Source organism: Macrotis lagotis, chromosome 2 (assembly GCF_037893015.1).
Source record: "Macrotis lagotis isolate mMagLag1 chromosome 2, bilby.v1.9.chrom.fasta, whole genome shotgun sequence".
NCBI lineage: Eukaryota > Metazoa > Chordata > Mammalia > Peramelemorphia > Peramelidae > Macrotis > Macrotis lagotis.
In genome coordinates this window covers 217,575,981-217,592,577 of record NC_133659.1, presented here as the reverse complement: position 1 = coordinate 217,592,577, position 16,597 = coordinate 217,575,981, and the positions used below count along the sequence as shown (strand labels likewise).

Here is a 16,597-nt window from a genome sequence, read left to right as displayed (position 1 = left end):
TCTTTGGGTGTCTGGGGCTGGATTTGGACCCAGGTGCTCCTGGCTCAAGGGCCAATGCTCTGTCTGCCACCCAGCCACCCCTACTATTATTACTATTTTATTTTATTTTGGGTCTTTTTTTTCCCTTCTTTTTGGTTTTTGCAGGACAGTGGGGATTGGGTGGCTTGCCTGTCACAGGGCTGGGTGATGGTTGGGTTTACGAGACTGGATATGGGCTCTGGTGCTTGTGGCTCCAGGGCTGGTGCTTTTTCCATTGCGCCACCTACCATTATTGCTATTATTTTTTTAATTTTAATTTTTTTCTCTCTCCCCTTTACTTTTTTCACCCAAGCAAGTCTATCTATATTCATGGGGGAGGAGGGGTATTTTGTTTACTTGTAAACAAGAATATTTTATTAATGTTAAAAAAAACATTTGTACAAAATGAGAATAAAAAAATAAATTTATAAAAGTACACAGAAAAAAAATAAATGATATGCCTGGAGTGCCCACTAAAATAAGATACACGTAACATATTTTGAAAACCCTAAAGCATTATATGTATGCATATATGTATATATGTGTGTGTATGTATATATAAAATTACTATTCTTATTACAATTTCAACCACATATAACTAACATTTGTAATATTTTTCCATGGGAAATTATTCTGAATTCTGAAGATCTTGAGATCTTCTCTTTTCCAGTCTTTGCAGTGTCTTCTCTGGCAGGGTTGTGGATTAGGAATTTGTTATTTCAATACTTGGTCATTTATTCTGCAAGTTCTATGAATTGAGGAACAAGGGACATTTTCTCATTTGAGACACTACTTTCCCTGTTATTGTAATGGCCATTTGTAATAAAAAAATTGCTTGTATTCATTTTTCTCTTTTTTAATGAAGAGTGCATTTATTTGTGTTGCAACAAATTTTTTCCCAAACATAATTATTTATAATATAGAGAAGTATTGTGGAATTGAATATCTAATCAGGAACTTTTTTGTTGTACTTAAACTTTTCATGTTAATAAAATTTTCTCTTCCCCATATAGCTGTTGAGTCATTAAAACAGTAATTTTAGAAATTTAGAATTGTATTCATTTTCAAAATATTTTCTCTTTATGAAATTACAGACAGCAAGTAGTAAAGTCCCATCTGAATATCATGTGGAAGACTTGGAAGAAGGTAAGGGTAAATTAAATAACTCTTTGCTAATCTTAGTTTTTCTTTTTGTTGGGGAGGGGGTCTTCATTATAGAGGAGAAATTTATTGAAATATCATATATTAGTCGGAAATGGGTTAGAAATTGTTTGGTCCAGACCTTTAATTTCTTTGCTGTAGGTAATTTGCAATGTAAGAGCTCCCTTCATTAGTGCAGTTTGTAATTTTTTTATGTTTTTGTTTTTGCAAGGCTATAAGGTTAAGTAACTTGCCCATGGTCACACAGTTAAGTAATTATTAAATGTCTGAGATTAGATTTGAACTCAGGTCCTCCTGACTCCAAGGCCTGTGCTCTGTTCACTCTACCACCTAACTACCGCATGTCTGAAACTTTTTGTTAGCTTTAGAGTTGCCTGAATATTTGTCAGATGTAGGACTTGATTCCTTTTCTTCCTGCCTCCAAGGTTTCACTCTGACCCACTATATCACTATAGAAAACATTGAATAAATTTTGCTCAAAGAATTAGGTTGAATAATAGGAGTTTTTTCCATGGTATTTTATAGAGTAACAGATGTGTAAGAGAACTTGAAGCCATCTAATTCCATATACTTGTGTCCTAAATTCAGTGCTACATTTAAATCTTCTTATGCAGCTTGAAGTTTAATTACTCAGTTTTCTCTCTACCCTACTCTATTAGGTTAAGAATTTATTAGGTTTTTTTTTTGGCAAGGCAAATGGGGTTAAATGACTTGCCCAAGGCCACACAGCTAGGTAATTATTAAGTGTCTGAGACTGGATTTGAACCCAGGTACTCCTGAGTCCAGGGCCAGTGCTTTATCCACTGCGCCACCTAGCCGCCCCAAGAATTTATTAGTTTTAAGCAGTTCTTCCTTAATATAATAACTGCTTATATTGATATAGTGTTTTATAAAATCCTTTCCTCACAACATGCCTGTTAGGTAGGTAATGTAAATCTTATCTCCATTTCCTAAAAAAAAAAAAAATTTAAGGCCTAGAGAGGTTATTTGGGTTCCAAAATAAAGAATAACTGAAAAGCCATGAGACGCTTGAAAATTATTACCCACTTGTTCTTTTAATCGACACCATTTTCTTTCATTTTTGCACTTAAGTTCAGTTTTGACTGACCTAGTTTTGAGAAATTTACCTTAGATTATAATACTTAAATAAATCCTAGGTAACATGGACTCCCAGTGTTGAGATTTGCTTATTGCTTTGTATATGAAACTTTTTCTTTTCAGAAAGAATATTCAATGAAGAAGTATTGAGTACCTAAATTACCTCAGATAGGCTAATATTTTATCTAAGGGTAACAAGAAATAAATCAGCTATTTTATAGGACAAAAAGCTAGTAAAATGTTTTAATTTCTGTGGCCCTTGTTCTAATCTAAATCTTTGTTATTGATGTTTTTCTCTTATTTGAGTGATTTAATCCAGTGATCTTTAAGTCTTTTCAGAAAGGACAGTAGTTCCATATCATTTTTTTGCATTATCTAGCATGTGATTCCAGAGGGAATTTTTTGTATAAAATATTGAAATTAATAGCAAGCACGTAATGAAAAATGCATATATTTACTGATCATTCTCCAGGTTCTCGAAATGGTTGGCATTTCCGCCCTCCACCTAGAGGAATCACCAGCAGTGAGGAGTATACTTTGTGTAAAAGGTAAAATGGCAAGTACTTTTTAAAAATTATCTCTTTTGCTTAGTTCTTTTCCCTCTGTTTTTGAAAATCAATAATTCATTGACTCCTCACTGTATTACTTAACCTTTCAGTGCCTCAAGTACTCTTAAGTTGTTGATATGCTTTGTTGAAGTTAGGTATCCAGAACTTTTTGATCATGCATTTCTGTCACTAAAAACTTTTGACTGTTTACTTCCAATATGTCTTTGTTTACTTTTTTATAACTTAAATACAGATACTAAGCTAATTATTATTACAAAATTTCCACAAAAATGTAAAATGTAAAAAGATGATATGGAGATGAAATAATATTTGATCCTAGAAGCTTTAGGGAGCAGAACAGTAGTGCAGTAGACCTACACTTTAGCAAAACCACAACTGTTTTTTTAAGTGCATGGAGACTCTTGTTTTATTGAACAATTTTTTTATTGATACCTTTTTTACACCATTTGTTTCTATATATATGTGTGTGTATGTATATTTATATGTTTGTAGACTTGTGACAGGCATTGAAAAAACCAGGAATAAAACAATTCAGCAAAACTAATGAAGCATATTGATCATGTTTGACAGTATATGCAGTGGTCTTACCTTCATAGTCTATTTCTGCATTAAAGGGGAGGGAGGAATGTTTAAATATTTTTATAGCAATTTGTATTCATTTTTAAAAAATTTGACCTGTATTACCTATTTAGTTAATAAATAGGTAATGTAATAGTAAGTACAAAAATAACATGTATAAATCTTTTTAGAGCAAATTTTTACATTTGCCTTGAGTATTTTTGTGATGGTTGCTTTTCAAAATGTGCCCTGATGTTTTCATTGCATATATTGTTTTCCTAGCTCTGCTTACTTTCAATTCATTTGAGTCTTTCTCTGTATTCATTGTTTGCAGTTTCTGTCTGAAAAGTAATATTCTGTTAAATTCATGATCCACAATTTATTTAACCATTCCTTAACCAAAAGGGGAACTGATTCTAGTTGTTATTACAAAAAAAGTTTTTATAATTGTTTTGGTATATAAACTTTCTGTTACTCATTTCTTTGGTATGTATTTCTACCTTCAAAATTTCTGGGTCAAAGGATATGGAAATTTTAGTTACTTTATTTGAATAATTCCAAGTTACTTTTGATAATGGTTCTACTAATTTGCAACTTTACTTAAAATTACATTAAATTATCTGTCTTTCTCTACCACCTCCAACTGTGACTGTTTCCATTTTCTGTTATTTTCATATTTTACTGGATATGAGTGAAACTTCACAGTTATTTTGATTTGAATTTCATTCATAATTTGTAATTTTATAATTTATAGTTTTTTTCATATGGTTGTTAATAGTTTATAATTTTTTGAGAACTAATACTATTTTTTGGTTACTTAGCTAGTTGGAGGATTGTTGTTTATAACTCGTATATCAAACCCCTTTGGAGAAATATTTGATACAAATGTTTTCCTCATTCATATGCTCTCTTCCTTGTTCTAAATGTATTAATTTTAATGTGAATAAATTTAAGAACACAATATATCATGAGTAAATTGTCACAGTGCAGAATGACTTTAAATGTCAAATTATTAACTTGACAAATTTAGTGCCTGATGTGGTAATTTTGTTTTATCACTCATGTTTATTTTTATTGGGATATTATTTTCTTTCCCTTATTTAATTGTTTGTGGAATAACTATTTTATTATGTAATCTTACATTAAGAATTTTTTTCCTCAAGGGGTCATTATCAGTCATTTAAAAATTTGGTTTGTAAAATTGATTTATTGTTTACTTTTGTTTTATTTTTAGGAGAATTTTTTAATCCATATTTTGACTAGAACATTTTATAAGGGACAATCTTATTTTTTTATGTAATTTGATACTGTCTTTGAGAAAGGAAATTATCTTTCTCCAGGTCACAAATATCAATGAGAAGTCATTAGCTTTATCTTTTCTAAAATATGAAAACCAAAATGATTTTTTGTGAAAGACAAAAATCATTGCAGAATGCCCCATTTGGCTTTGTAAAATAGTTTTCACCCTAAATTTATTTTATAATTCCAAGTACATGAGCAAAAAACCATGACAATAATTTGGAGTAGTGTAGGTTAATAGTAACTAACCATAATAAATAAATGAATATATAGAGGGAAAATATTATTTGGTGTAATTGAAAATTTAAGTAAAAATTAGATGCATTATATGAATTATTTAATAATTTATTCATAAGTAATTGTAGTTTATAAGTAGTTTTCATTACAGTATGTTGAATAGCCTATATATGTATTTGAATAGTTGAACCACTTGATGTCAGTGTTGCTTCAAAAACTTTAAGGAAAACTTATCTAAGAGGAATGTTTGTCATGAACCAATAAGGATAAATGTTTGTAGGTGGAATTTTTGAGAGATCCTTAGGTTGTTATGATTTAGGACCTATTTGTTATTGCTCCCCTCCCTCCCTTTTTACCAGAAAATACAGAATGAGATCATTGGATTTTGGATGTTAGGCTGTGAAATTACAACTGCAGTAACTACTGCTGCTAAGATAATCTTTTTTAAACTAATTCACTGCATTGTGATCAAATCTACTGGAAAACACAAGTTGTTCTGATTGATAAAGAGAAGAGAACAAACACATAATGGTCTTAGGTGTACCTTTACAAATTGTACATGGTACAATTATCTTTTTTTTTTTATACTTAGATTTTTAGAGCAAGGAATCTGTAGGTATGGTGCCCAGTGCACATCAGCTCATTCCCAGGAAGAGCTAACTGAATGGCAGAAAAGATATGCATCAAGACTGATAAAATTGAAACAGCAGAAAGAAAGTAAAGAGTTTTCTGGAAGTTACATGGAAACTTTGATAGAGAAATGGATGAATTCACTGTCTCCTGAGAAAGTGGTGAGGAGAATAATTATTCTTATTTTTATATTTTAACCACAAATTTGTTTGGACCTATGTACAGCCTGATCTTTTGTCCTATTCTTTGGGTAAAAATTGTATTTGGATTTCTGATGAACCATCTTGGTTTAGTTCTAAAAGCACTATGTTTGAAGTCAGAAGATCTGGATTCAAATCCTGGTTCTGACATTGACTGTGCATATGAACGGGGATGATAATGTTTACACTATTTATCTCATTAACTTGTATGAATCCTATTAGATAAACATATATGAAATACTCTTTAAACATTGAATGTAAACTGCTGTATTAATAAGAAAATATCTGTAGATCTAAAATAAGTCAAATAAACAAGGTATCTGTAATGCTGCAGCCTTAGTTTATCCAGGTAGGATTTGAAAGTTATTAAAAAATTTTCCTATATTCTTCTTTTAGGGCATAAACAATTGTCAATTTTTTTGTGAATGTTTTTCATGTACTTTGGTTTATTGCATTCTATTTCCATGATAGAAACATGATGCCAGTGCACAGAATTTCTATAACATATAGCAAGTTCAGTGTTGAAGCAGATTTACTAGACTTGATTATTTTTGATAGTTGACTTGTAACAATTGGTTCATTTCTTTTCAATTCCAGCTTAGTGAATGTGTAGAAGGTGTGTGGGTAGAGCATAGTCCAGAATTATCTCTTACTGTCACCACCAAAAAGTCACATCAGACATGGACATTTGCTCTCACTTGTAAGGTATGGATTTGGGTTTTGCTTTAAAATAAATTAACACTGATAGGCATATTGTTCATTTAAATTTTTTTTAGAAAATCATTAAATAGTGGAAATGTAGTATTTTATATATAATTAACTAAAAAATCAATATGAATTATATTTTGGTTATTAAAATGATGTTAGATCCTTTTGTTAGGTTTTGTTGCAATAATTATAGAGGATTTATGTATATATATATATTTTTAAGAGGGTAGGAAGTTCTTTCATGTTATTTAATGTATTATTTCTTAAACTTAGTTTTTTGGAGTGGTTTATGATTTATTATGACCTAAACTCTATTGTAAAAATTGTTGAATTGGGGCGGCTAGGCAGCACAGTGGATAGAGCACTAGCCCTGGAGTCAGAAGTACCTGAGTTCAAATCCAGCCTCAGATACTTAATAATTACCTAGCTGTGTGACCTTGGGCAAGCCACTTAACCCCATTGCCTTGCAAAAACTTAAAAAAAATTGTTGAATTGACCAATGTGGGTCATAAAAAAAATTGCAATCTGTTTTTATAATTTTGTAACGATTGTTAATAAGATACATCTTAACAAGAATGAGGAATTTGTTGCTTCTGTTTGGCTTCCTGAATGATAATGTTTAAGGTTAAAATTGAGTAAAAGATAAAACTTTCTTTGAATGTGAACATTGTAACAGTTTTTGTATTATTATTTAGTATACTTTATCCTACTGTCCTGTCTCACATCATATCTCGGACTTTTGGATACTTGAGCCTTGTTTACGAAGCCTCCTTTACTGCTCAGAAATGACTCTTGATGTATTACATTACAGACTCTGCTGTTGGGAAGAGGATAGGGAAAGGAATGGAGGACTTAAAGAATAGGTGACTGAAGAATTACCAGGGGTAACAATGAAAGAATTGAGCAGTGTGCCACAAAGAGATCACTTTTTAACATAAAATACTTTTATAATTCAAGTTTTTAACATAAATTCAAATTCAAAACATTTAAATTTTTATTTAAATAGCTTATTTGTAAAATTCTAGAAATATGGAAAAATTAAAACTTTCTATGGAAATAACTTAAATATTGATTTAAAATTGGATTTGTACCCAATGAATTTTTAACTTTCTTGTAGCCTGCAAGAATGCTGTATCGAGTAGCATTGCTTTATGATGCTCATCGTCCTCATTTTAGTATTATTGGAATATCTGCTGGAGACAGTACTACTCAAGTATCACAGGAAGTCCCAGAAAACTGTCAAGAATGGATAGGACGAATGATGACTCAGAATGGATTAGATCATTATGTTTATAAAGTTGGAATAGCATTTAACACAGAGATATTTGGAACTTTTCGCCAAACCATAGTTTTCGACTTTGGAGTGGAACCAGTGCTCATGCAAAGAGTAATGATTGATGCTGCTTCTACAGAAGGTAATATTTAGAATTTTTTCCCTCTGTAGGCAACTTTCAGTAATTCTACTAAAAGAATTGTGTTTGGTCTCCAAATGCCCTATAAATAGGTGATAGTAGAGATTACAGATTATTGAAGCATTTCTTACATAATAAATAGGGCTAATATGGTAGAATTAATAAGTTCATTTTGTACCATATTCTCTTGATGCAAGGAGTTCTTATTCCTAAGTTTTCTGTAGAGGATTATGCTATGTTAACTGTCAACTTTTATCTATTTTTTAAATATAAGAATTATAATAATTACTTTCAGATATTACTATTTGCAATATTCATAATAATAGCCTCTTATATTCAATTTTATATAACAGGAGAAATTACATGACTATTCATACTAACAATTTTTACTGATGTAGATAAAACAAATTCTAAGTGAAAAATATTGTATAATAGATACTGTTCCCTCTGTCAGAGTCTAAAAAAGAGATTTTGTTCTTTTGATATGGGATTTATATAAATCAACTTTATTTTAATGCCTGCATAATACTGAATATTTAAATTAAATCTGGTATGTTTTACAATATTTTGGGGAGGTTTTTAAATTGGGCTGCAGAAAAACACTTGGAACATTAGAATAGCTAATGGCAGGGTTGGATTAAGATATTTTGGGGGTTTTGATTTGTGACATGAAGAATTGATATAGATTTGTTCTTTGAATGGCTTATTAATTGATATATCCAGGACATAAGGAGGAGTATTCTGATACATTTAGTGATCATTCAACAAACTTTAGAAAGTGATTTTTAAGGAAAGAATAAAAATTTGAAAGGTCTTTGTCCTGCTGTGATAATTAATTATAAATGATTTTAAAGGTGGAAAATAGAGATGGACCAGGAACAACAAGAACTTAAAACATTTGGATTCAAATAAAGTAACCAGGCCTTCCAGTTTGGTTTTAATATTACTAATTTTTGATATCCTTGATTTGGATGCATGAAGAACAACTCCTTAGTCTTGCTAAATCAAGGAGGTAATCTACTACAAAGGGTCTTCTAATCCAAGAAACCATTGAGTCTTTTTTTAACAGGATCAATTCTGTGCTCTAGGAAGAGAATTCTAAATGCCAGGTCCCTGAAAAATCAAGGCAAATACTTTCCTGAATTTTCATATCAGTAACTAACCTAGTGTCCCTCTATATTCCTTGAAAAGCTTAAGTATGAGTGATCAGAAGCACAGTTTCTACCATAAACATATATATGAAAAAAATACCATATTTACAAATAGTTTATATTTCAAGCTTTCAAGATGATTGTTTGAAAATGTTATCTTATAAAAGCAATGATATAGATGTAGACATCTTAAACTCAATAAGACCAAAGCTGAGCTCATTAAATTTTCGCCAGATCTTTTCCAACTTCCCACTTTTGTTAAGGGTCCCATTATCTTTCCAGTCACATGGGCTTATAACAAAAGCATCATCAGCTTTTCACTCTTATCTCTCATATTCAGTCTGTTGCCAACTTCTGCCATTTCTGCCTCTTGCATATGTTCCTTTTTCTCTTATAACATTGCCACTGCCTTCTTCAGTTATACCTAAACTCATTGCTGTAAAACTCTTCCTACTTTCAGATCTTAATAGGCAGATCTAACCATGTCTCTCTTACACACACACACACACACACACACACACACTCTCTCTCTCTCCCCTCTATTTAATAAACTCCAATGGCATCCTGTTACTTTTTAGGATCAGTTATGAAATCCTTTCTCTTTTAAAGCCCTTTTCAACTTGACCCATTCATACTTTCCAGGTTTCTTACACCTTATTTTCTTTCATGGAGTCTGAGACTCAGTGACCCAGGACCTCCTTGCTATTTTTTGGTACAAAATATCCCATCTCTTAATTGGTCTTTTTTTCCCTTTTTTTCTTCTTAATTTTCTTTTTAATTTTACAATTCCCCCCCTAATCTTTCATCCCTCTTCCATCCCTCCACTGAAGGCAGTTAGTCTTGACATTGTTTCCATGGTATACATTGATCTAAGTTGAATGTGATGAGAGAGAAATCATATCCTTAAGGAAGAAAAATTAAAGTACAGGAGATTGCAAAATTGCATAATAACAGTTTTTTAAAATTAACTTTGATCTTTGTTCAAATCCCACAATTCTTTCTCTGAATACAGATGGTGTTCTTCATCACAGATAGGCCAGAATTTTGCCTGATTGTTGCAGTGATGGAATGAGCAAGTCCATTAAGTTTGACCCCCATGTTGCTGTTAGGGTATACAGTGTTCTTCTGGTTCTGCTCATCTCACTCAGCATCAGTTCATGCAAATCCCTTCAGGCTTCCCTGAATTCCCATCTCTCTTGGTTTCTAATAGAACAATAGTGTTCCATGACATACATATACCACAGTTTGTTCAGCCATTCCCCAAGTGGAGGACATTCACTTAATTTAGTTCTTTGCCACCACAAACAGGGCTGCTATAAATATTTTTGTGCAGGTGATGTTTTTACCTTTTTTCATAATCTCTTCAGGGTATAGACTCAGTAGTGGTATTGCTGGATCAAAAGGTATGCACATTTTTGTTGCCCTTTGGGCATAATTCCAAATTGCTCTCCAGAAAGGTTGGACAAATTCACAGCTCCACCAACGATGCATTAATGTCCCAGATTTCCCACATCCCTTCCAAAATTGATCATTTTCCTTTCTGGTCATATTGGCCAGTCTGAGAGGTGTGAGGTGGTACCTCAGAGATGCTTTAATTTGCATTTCTCTTATAATAATTATTTAGAGCAATTTTTCATATGCCTATGGATCACGTTAAGTTCCTCATCTATAAATTGCCTTTGCATTTCCTTTGACCATTTGTCAGTTGGGGAATGGCTTGTCTTTTCAAAAATTTGACTCAGTTCTCTGTATATTTTAGAAATGAGTCATTTGTCAGAAATACTAGTTGAAAAATTGTTTCCCAATTTAATACATTTCTTTTCATCTTGGTTACAATGGCTTTGTGTATGCAAAAGCTTTTTACTTTAATGTAAGCTAGTTTGTTTATATTGATGTTCTCCATCTCTTCCTTGGTCATAAACTGTTTCTCTTTCCATAGATCTGACAGGTAAACTATTCCTTGATCTCCTAGTTTGCTTATAATATTGTTATTCATATCTAAATCTTGTGTTGGTCTAATCCAGGTTTCTTCCATATTAACTTCCAATTTTCCCAGTATTTTTAATCGAAGAGTTTTTATCCCCATAGCTGAACTCTTTGGGTTTATCAAATGGCAGATTACTATGATCATTTCCTGCTATTGCACCTAGTCTATTCCACTGATCTACCAATCTATTTCTTAGCCAATACCAGACAGTTTTGATGACTGATTCTTTATTATATAATTTTAGATCAGGTAGGGCTAAGCCACCTTCTTTTATACCTTTTTTACTTGAATCCTTGGAAATTGTTGACTTTTAATTTCTCTGTATGAATTTACTTACTATTTTTTCTAACTCACTAAAGTAATTTTTTGGAATTTTGATTGTAGGGCACTAAGCAAGTAGTTTAATTTTGGTAGAATTGTTATTTTTATTATAATATCTTGACATATCCACGAGCAGTTGTTATTTATGCAGTTATTTAAATCTGACTTGTAATTGATTTCAAAGTTTCTGAGGGGCAGCTAGGTGGTGCAGTGGATAGAGCACTGGCCCTGGGGTCAGGAGTACTTGAGTTCAAATCCAGCCTCAGACACTTAATAATTACCTAGCTGTGTGACCTTGGGCAAGCCACTTAACCCCATTTGTCTTGCCCAAAAAAAAAACAAAAAAAAACCAAACCTAAAAAAAAAGTTTCTGAGTCTGCCATGGCAGATAGACTCCCAGGTATTTTATATTGTCTGAGGTTACTTTGAATGGGATTTCTCTTTCTAGCTCTTTCTGTTGCATCTTGCTAGTTTTTTTGAGGATTTATGAGGGTTTATTTTATATCCTGTGACTTTGCTAAAGTTGCTAAGTATTTCTAGTAGTTTTTTAGATGATTTTTTTTTTTTTGGATTCTCTAGGTGTACCATCATGTCATCTGCAGAGTGAGAGTTTTGTCTCTTCCTTCCCAATTCTAATACCTTCAATTTCTTTTTCTTTTCTTATTGCTGAAGCTAACATTACTAACATGATATTGAATAGTAGTGGTGATAATGGGCATCCCTGTTTTACCTCTAATCTTATTGGGAATGTGTCTAGCCTGTCCACATTGCAGATAATACTTGTTGATGGTTTCAGATAGATACCGCTTCTTATTCTTTTTTTTTAGTTTTATTTTTTTTTGCAAGGCAAATGGAGTTAAGTGGCTTGCCCAAGGCCACACAGCTAGGCAATCATTAAGTGTCTGAGACCGGATTTGAACCCAGGTACTCCAGGGCCGGTGCTTTATCCACTATGCAGCCTAGCCGCCCCTTCTGCTTATTATTCTAAGGAACAATTCATTTATTCCTATGCTCTCTAGTGTTTTTAGTAGGGATGGATGCTATATTTTGTCAAAAAGTGTTTTCAGCATCTATTGAAATAATCATATGATTTCTGATAGGTTTGAAATTGATATAATTAATTATACTAACAGTTTACCTAATATTGAACCAACACTTCATTCCTGGGATAAATCCCACTTGTTCATAATGTATTATCTTAGTGATACCTTATAATCATTTTGCAAAGATTTTTATTTAAGATTTTTTCATCTGTATTCATCAAGGAGATGGGTCTATAATTTTCTTTCTCTGTTTTAACTCTTCCTGGTTTAGGTATCAGCACCACATTGGTGTCATAGAAAGAGTTAGGCAGAGTTCTGTCTTCACCTATTTTTCCCAAAGAGTTTATATAGAATTGGGAACAGTTGTTCCTAAATGTTTGATAGAAGGGGCTAGCTAGGTGGCGCAGTGGATAGAGCACAAGCCCTGGAGTCAGGAGTACCTGCATTCAAATGTGACCTCAGACACTTAATGATTACCCAGCTGTGTGGCCTTGGGGAAACCACTTAACCCCATTGCCTTGCAAAAAAAAAAACTTTAAAAAAAGTTTGATAGAAGTCACTTGTGAATCCATCTGGCCCTGGAAAATTTTTCTTAGGGAGTTCAATAATGGCTTGTTGAATTTCTTTTTTCTGAGATGGGGTATTTAGGTATTTAATTTCCTCTTCATTTATTGTGCGCAACTTATATTTTTTTAAATATTTATCCATTTCACTTAGATTATCAAATTTATTGACATAGAGTTGTGCAAAATATTTCTGAATTATTATCTTAATTTCTTCCTCATTGGTGGTGAGTTCATCTTTTTCATTTATGATACTAGCAATTTGGTTTTCTTCTTTCTTTTTTTAAAATCAGATTAACCAGAGGTTTATCAGTTTTATTTTTTTTTCATAAATCCTACTCTTGGTTTTATTTATTAGTTCAAAAGTGTTCTTGCTTTCAATTTTATTAAGTTTTCCTTTAAGTTTTAGAATTCTAATTTGTTATTTAATTGGGAGTTTTTAATTTGTTCTTTAACTTTTTAGTTGCATATTTAGTTCAATGATTTCTTCTTTCTCTAATTTATTTATGTAAGCATTTAAAGATATAATTTATCCTCTGCCAACTGCCTTGAATGAATCCCATGGGTTTTGGTATGTTGTTTCATTATTGTCATTATCTAGGATGAAATAATTAATTCTTTCTATAATTAGTTTGATCCACTCATTCTTTAAAATGAGGTTATTTAGTTTCCAATTAGTTTTGGGTCTATATTTCCCTGGCCCAATATTGCATATGATTTTTTATTGCATTGCTTATGATCTGAGAAAGATGATTTCACTATTTCTGTTTTTCTGCAATTGATTATTAGGTTTTTATGCCCTAGTAGATGGTCATTTTTTTTGTAAGTGCCATGTACTGCAGAAAAAAAGGTATAATTCTTTCTATCACCATTCAGTTTACTCCATAAGTCTATCATATCTAGGTTTTCTAACAATCTATTTACTTCTTTAACTTCCTTCTCATTTATTTTATGATTAGATTTATCTAAATCTGAAAGCAGGAGGTTGAGGTCTCCCACTAGTAGAGTTTTGCTTCTATGTCTTCCTCTAACTCCTTCAACTTGTCCTATAAGAATTTGGATGCTATACCATTATGTGTATACATATTTAGTATTGAAATTACTTTATTGTCTGTGGTACCTTTTAGGAGTATATAGTTTCCTTCCTTATCTTTTTTAGCACTATCTTTTTTTGCAGCTTCTTTGTCTGTGGTAAGGATTGCTACCTCTGCTTTTTTCACTTCAGCTAAAGCAAAATATACTTTGCTACAACCTTTTACCTTTATTCTATATGTATCTCTCTCTTCAAATGAGTTTCTTGTAAGCAACGTATTTTAGGATTCTGCTTTTTAATCTGCTCTGCTATTCTCTTATGTTTTAAGGGAGAATTCATTCCATTCACATTCCAAGTTATAATTACTAACTCTTTATTGCCCTCAATGATGTCTTCCTTCTGTTTCATTCCCCCTGTTTTTTCATTTTATTCATAGTCACTAGTATTTTGTTTCTGCATACCACCACCTTCAGTGTGTTTTGCCCTCCTATATCCAACCCCTTCCCCTTTCTTTGCCCTTTCCCTTTGTCCCTTCTTTCTTTTACTTCCTTCCATCAGTTCCCCTTTCCCCCCCCCCCCCCCTTTCCCCCCTTTAAAACTTGAAAGGTAAGATAAGATTCTTAACTGAGTGTGTATGTTAACTTTTAAGTCAAACGTGATGAGAGTAAGATTCAGGTCATTCGCACCCCCCCTTCTTCCCTTCTATTGCAATATGTCCTTTGTACCTCTTAATGTAATGTGATTTTACCCCATTCTGTCTCCTTTATCCTCCTTACTGTCTCCCTTTTTAAGGAGGTATTGTTTTTAAATCATTCCATCTGAGTCACAGAAAAGTCATGAGTGTCCTTCACTTCTGGCTGTGCATATTTTCTCTAGTAGAGTTACAATTCTAGAGAGTTATGAGAGTCTTTCTCCCAGGTGGGGATGTAGCCAGTTTCATCTTATTGGATAGCAGTTTATTTTCATTACCCTTTTTTTTAACCTTTTCATGTGTCTCTTGAGTCTCCTGTTTGATGTCTAAATTTTCTATTTAGCTGTGGTCTTTTCAACAGGAAATGTTGGAAGTCTCCCATTTTTTTAAATGTCTATCTTTTCCCCCTGAAAGAAAAGGCTTAGTTTTGTTGGATAGTGGATTTTTGACTGCAATCCAAGCTCCCTTGATCTTTGGAATATCTCATTCCAGGCCCTTCAATCCCTTAATGTTGATGCAGCCAGGTCCTGTATAATCCTTACTGTGGCTCCTTGGTATTTAAACTATTTCTTGCTGGCTGCTTGCAGGATTTTCTCATATATCTGATAGTTCTGGAATTTGGCTATAACATTCCTTGGTGTTTTTATTTTAAAATTCCTTTCCAGAGGGGATCAGTGTATTCTTTTAATACCTATTTTGTCCTCTGGTTCCATGATATAAGGTCAGTCTTCCATCACTAAATCCTGTAATATTAAGTCCAGGCTTTTTTTCTCTTCAATGCTTTCTGGAAGACCAGTATTCTTATGCTGTCTCTCCTCGATTGATTCTCAAGGTCAGTGGTTTTGCTGATGAGGTAGTTTACATTTTCTTCTATTGTTTCTTTCTTTTGGTTTTGTGTTACCGATTCTTGTTTTCTCATGAAGTCATTAGCTTCCAAAGATTAAATTCATTTTTTTTTTTAGAGAAGAATTTTCTTCATTTACCTTTTGCAACTCCTTTTCCAATTGGTCAATCCTATTTTTGAAGGAGTTTTTCATTTTTCTAAGTATAGTTTTGAGAGAATTATTTTCTTTTTGCATTTGCCCAATTGAGGATCTGAGAAAAATTATTCTCATTTTGTATTTGTCCAATTGTATTTTCCAAGGACTTGTTTTCTTGTTGGCAGATGTTAATTTTCTCTTGCAATGGGTTAATTTTCTTGAATTTCTTTTCCCAGTTTTTCCAGTTCATTTTTAAGTTCCTTCTTGATTTCTTCAAGGAAGTCTTTCTGGACTAGAGATCAATTCATATTCTCCTAAGAAGTTCTAGATCTCTTTGGTTTATAATCTGTGCTTTGAAAGTAATTCTCAATGGGCCCCCCTCTCTACTGGCCTTTCTTCATTTTCCTAAGATCTTGTGTTGGAGGAGAGGCTGGTTCTCAGAGGTTTGATTTTTTAATACCCTAGATGCTTTGTTCACTTGGCTTAGTAGCTCCTAGTAGGCTGGCCAGTGGGAGGCGCTAGAGGTCTTCTTCATTTGGCTTAGTAACTCCAAGTGGGCCAGCCTGTAGGGGCATAGTTGCTTTCTTTGGAGTATTTGAAGCCCTTTTCCTAGGCCTGGAGGGAGTGAACAACAGTAGCTGCAGCAGCAGCAGTGTTTGAATTGTCCTTGAATAATGTACTGGGCCCTGGGGAAGGTAGTTAATCTCCCTTTCAGCTGAGGGAGCTCTGCTGCCCACACCTGAGCCTGAGGGGGTGCAGGGTTACTGTTTGTTCTGGGAAGAGAGTTCCCTGAAAGTATTGAGCTCAGGTCCCCAGCAGGTAGATGTCTAGCTGTGCTCTGCAACTCTCTGTGCTGGAACTCACCCTCCAGCCCAGCTGGGACTCATCAGATCTCTGCTCCCTGAGCCAAAGGTTCTCCGGTTAAGGTTGGTGCTCGG

The 16,597-nt window shown here is 33.0% G+C and overlaps 1 protein-coding gene across 5 annotated transcripts in view; it reads left to right on the top strand.

Annotated features, from left to right (window-relative positions):
• The window catches only part of HELZ (helicase with zinc finger), a 321,547-nt gene that overhangs the window by 119,296 nt on the left and 185,654 nt on the right, over nt 1-16,597 (top strand). For all 5 annotated transcript variants that reach the window (XM_074224754.1, XM_074224753.1, XM_074224752.1 and 2 more), the window contains exons 6-10: nt 1,113-1,164; nt 2,750-2,825; nt 5,533-5,731; nt 6,368-6,475; nt 7,596-7,893. In XM_074224754.1, the coding sequence (XP_074080855.1) occupies nt 1,113-1,164; nt 2,750-2,825; nt 5,533-5,731; nt 6,368-6,475; nt 7,596-7,893 (733 nt within the window). The remainder of the gene's footprint in view (nt 1-1,112; nt 1,165-2,749; nt 2,826-5,532; nt 5,732-6,367; nt 6,476-7,595; nt 7,894-16,597) is intronic.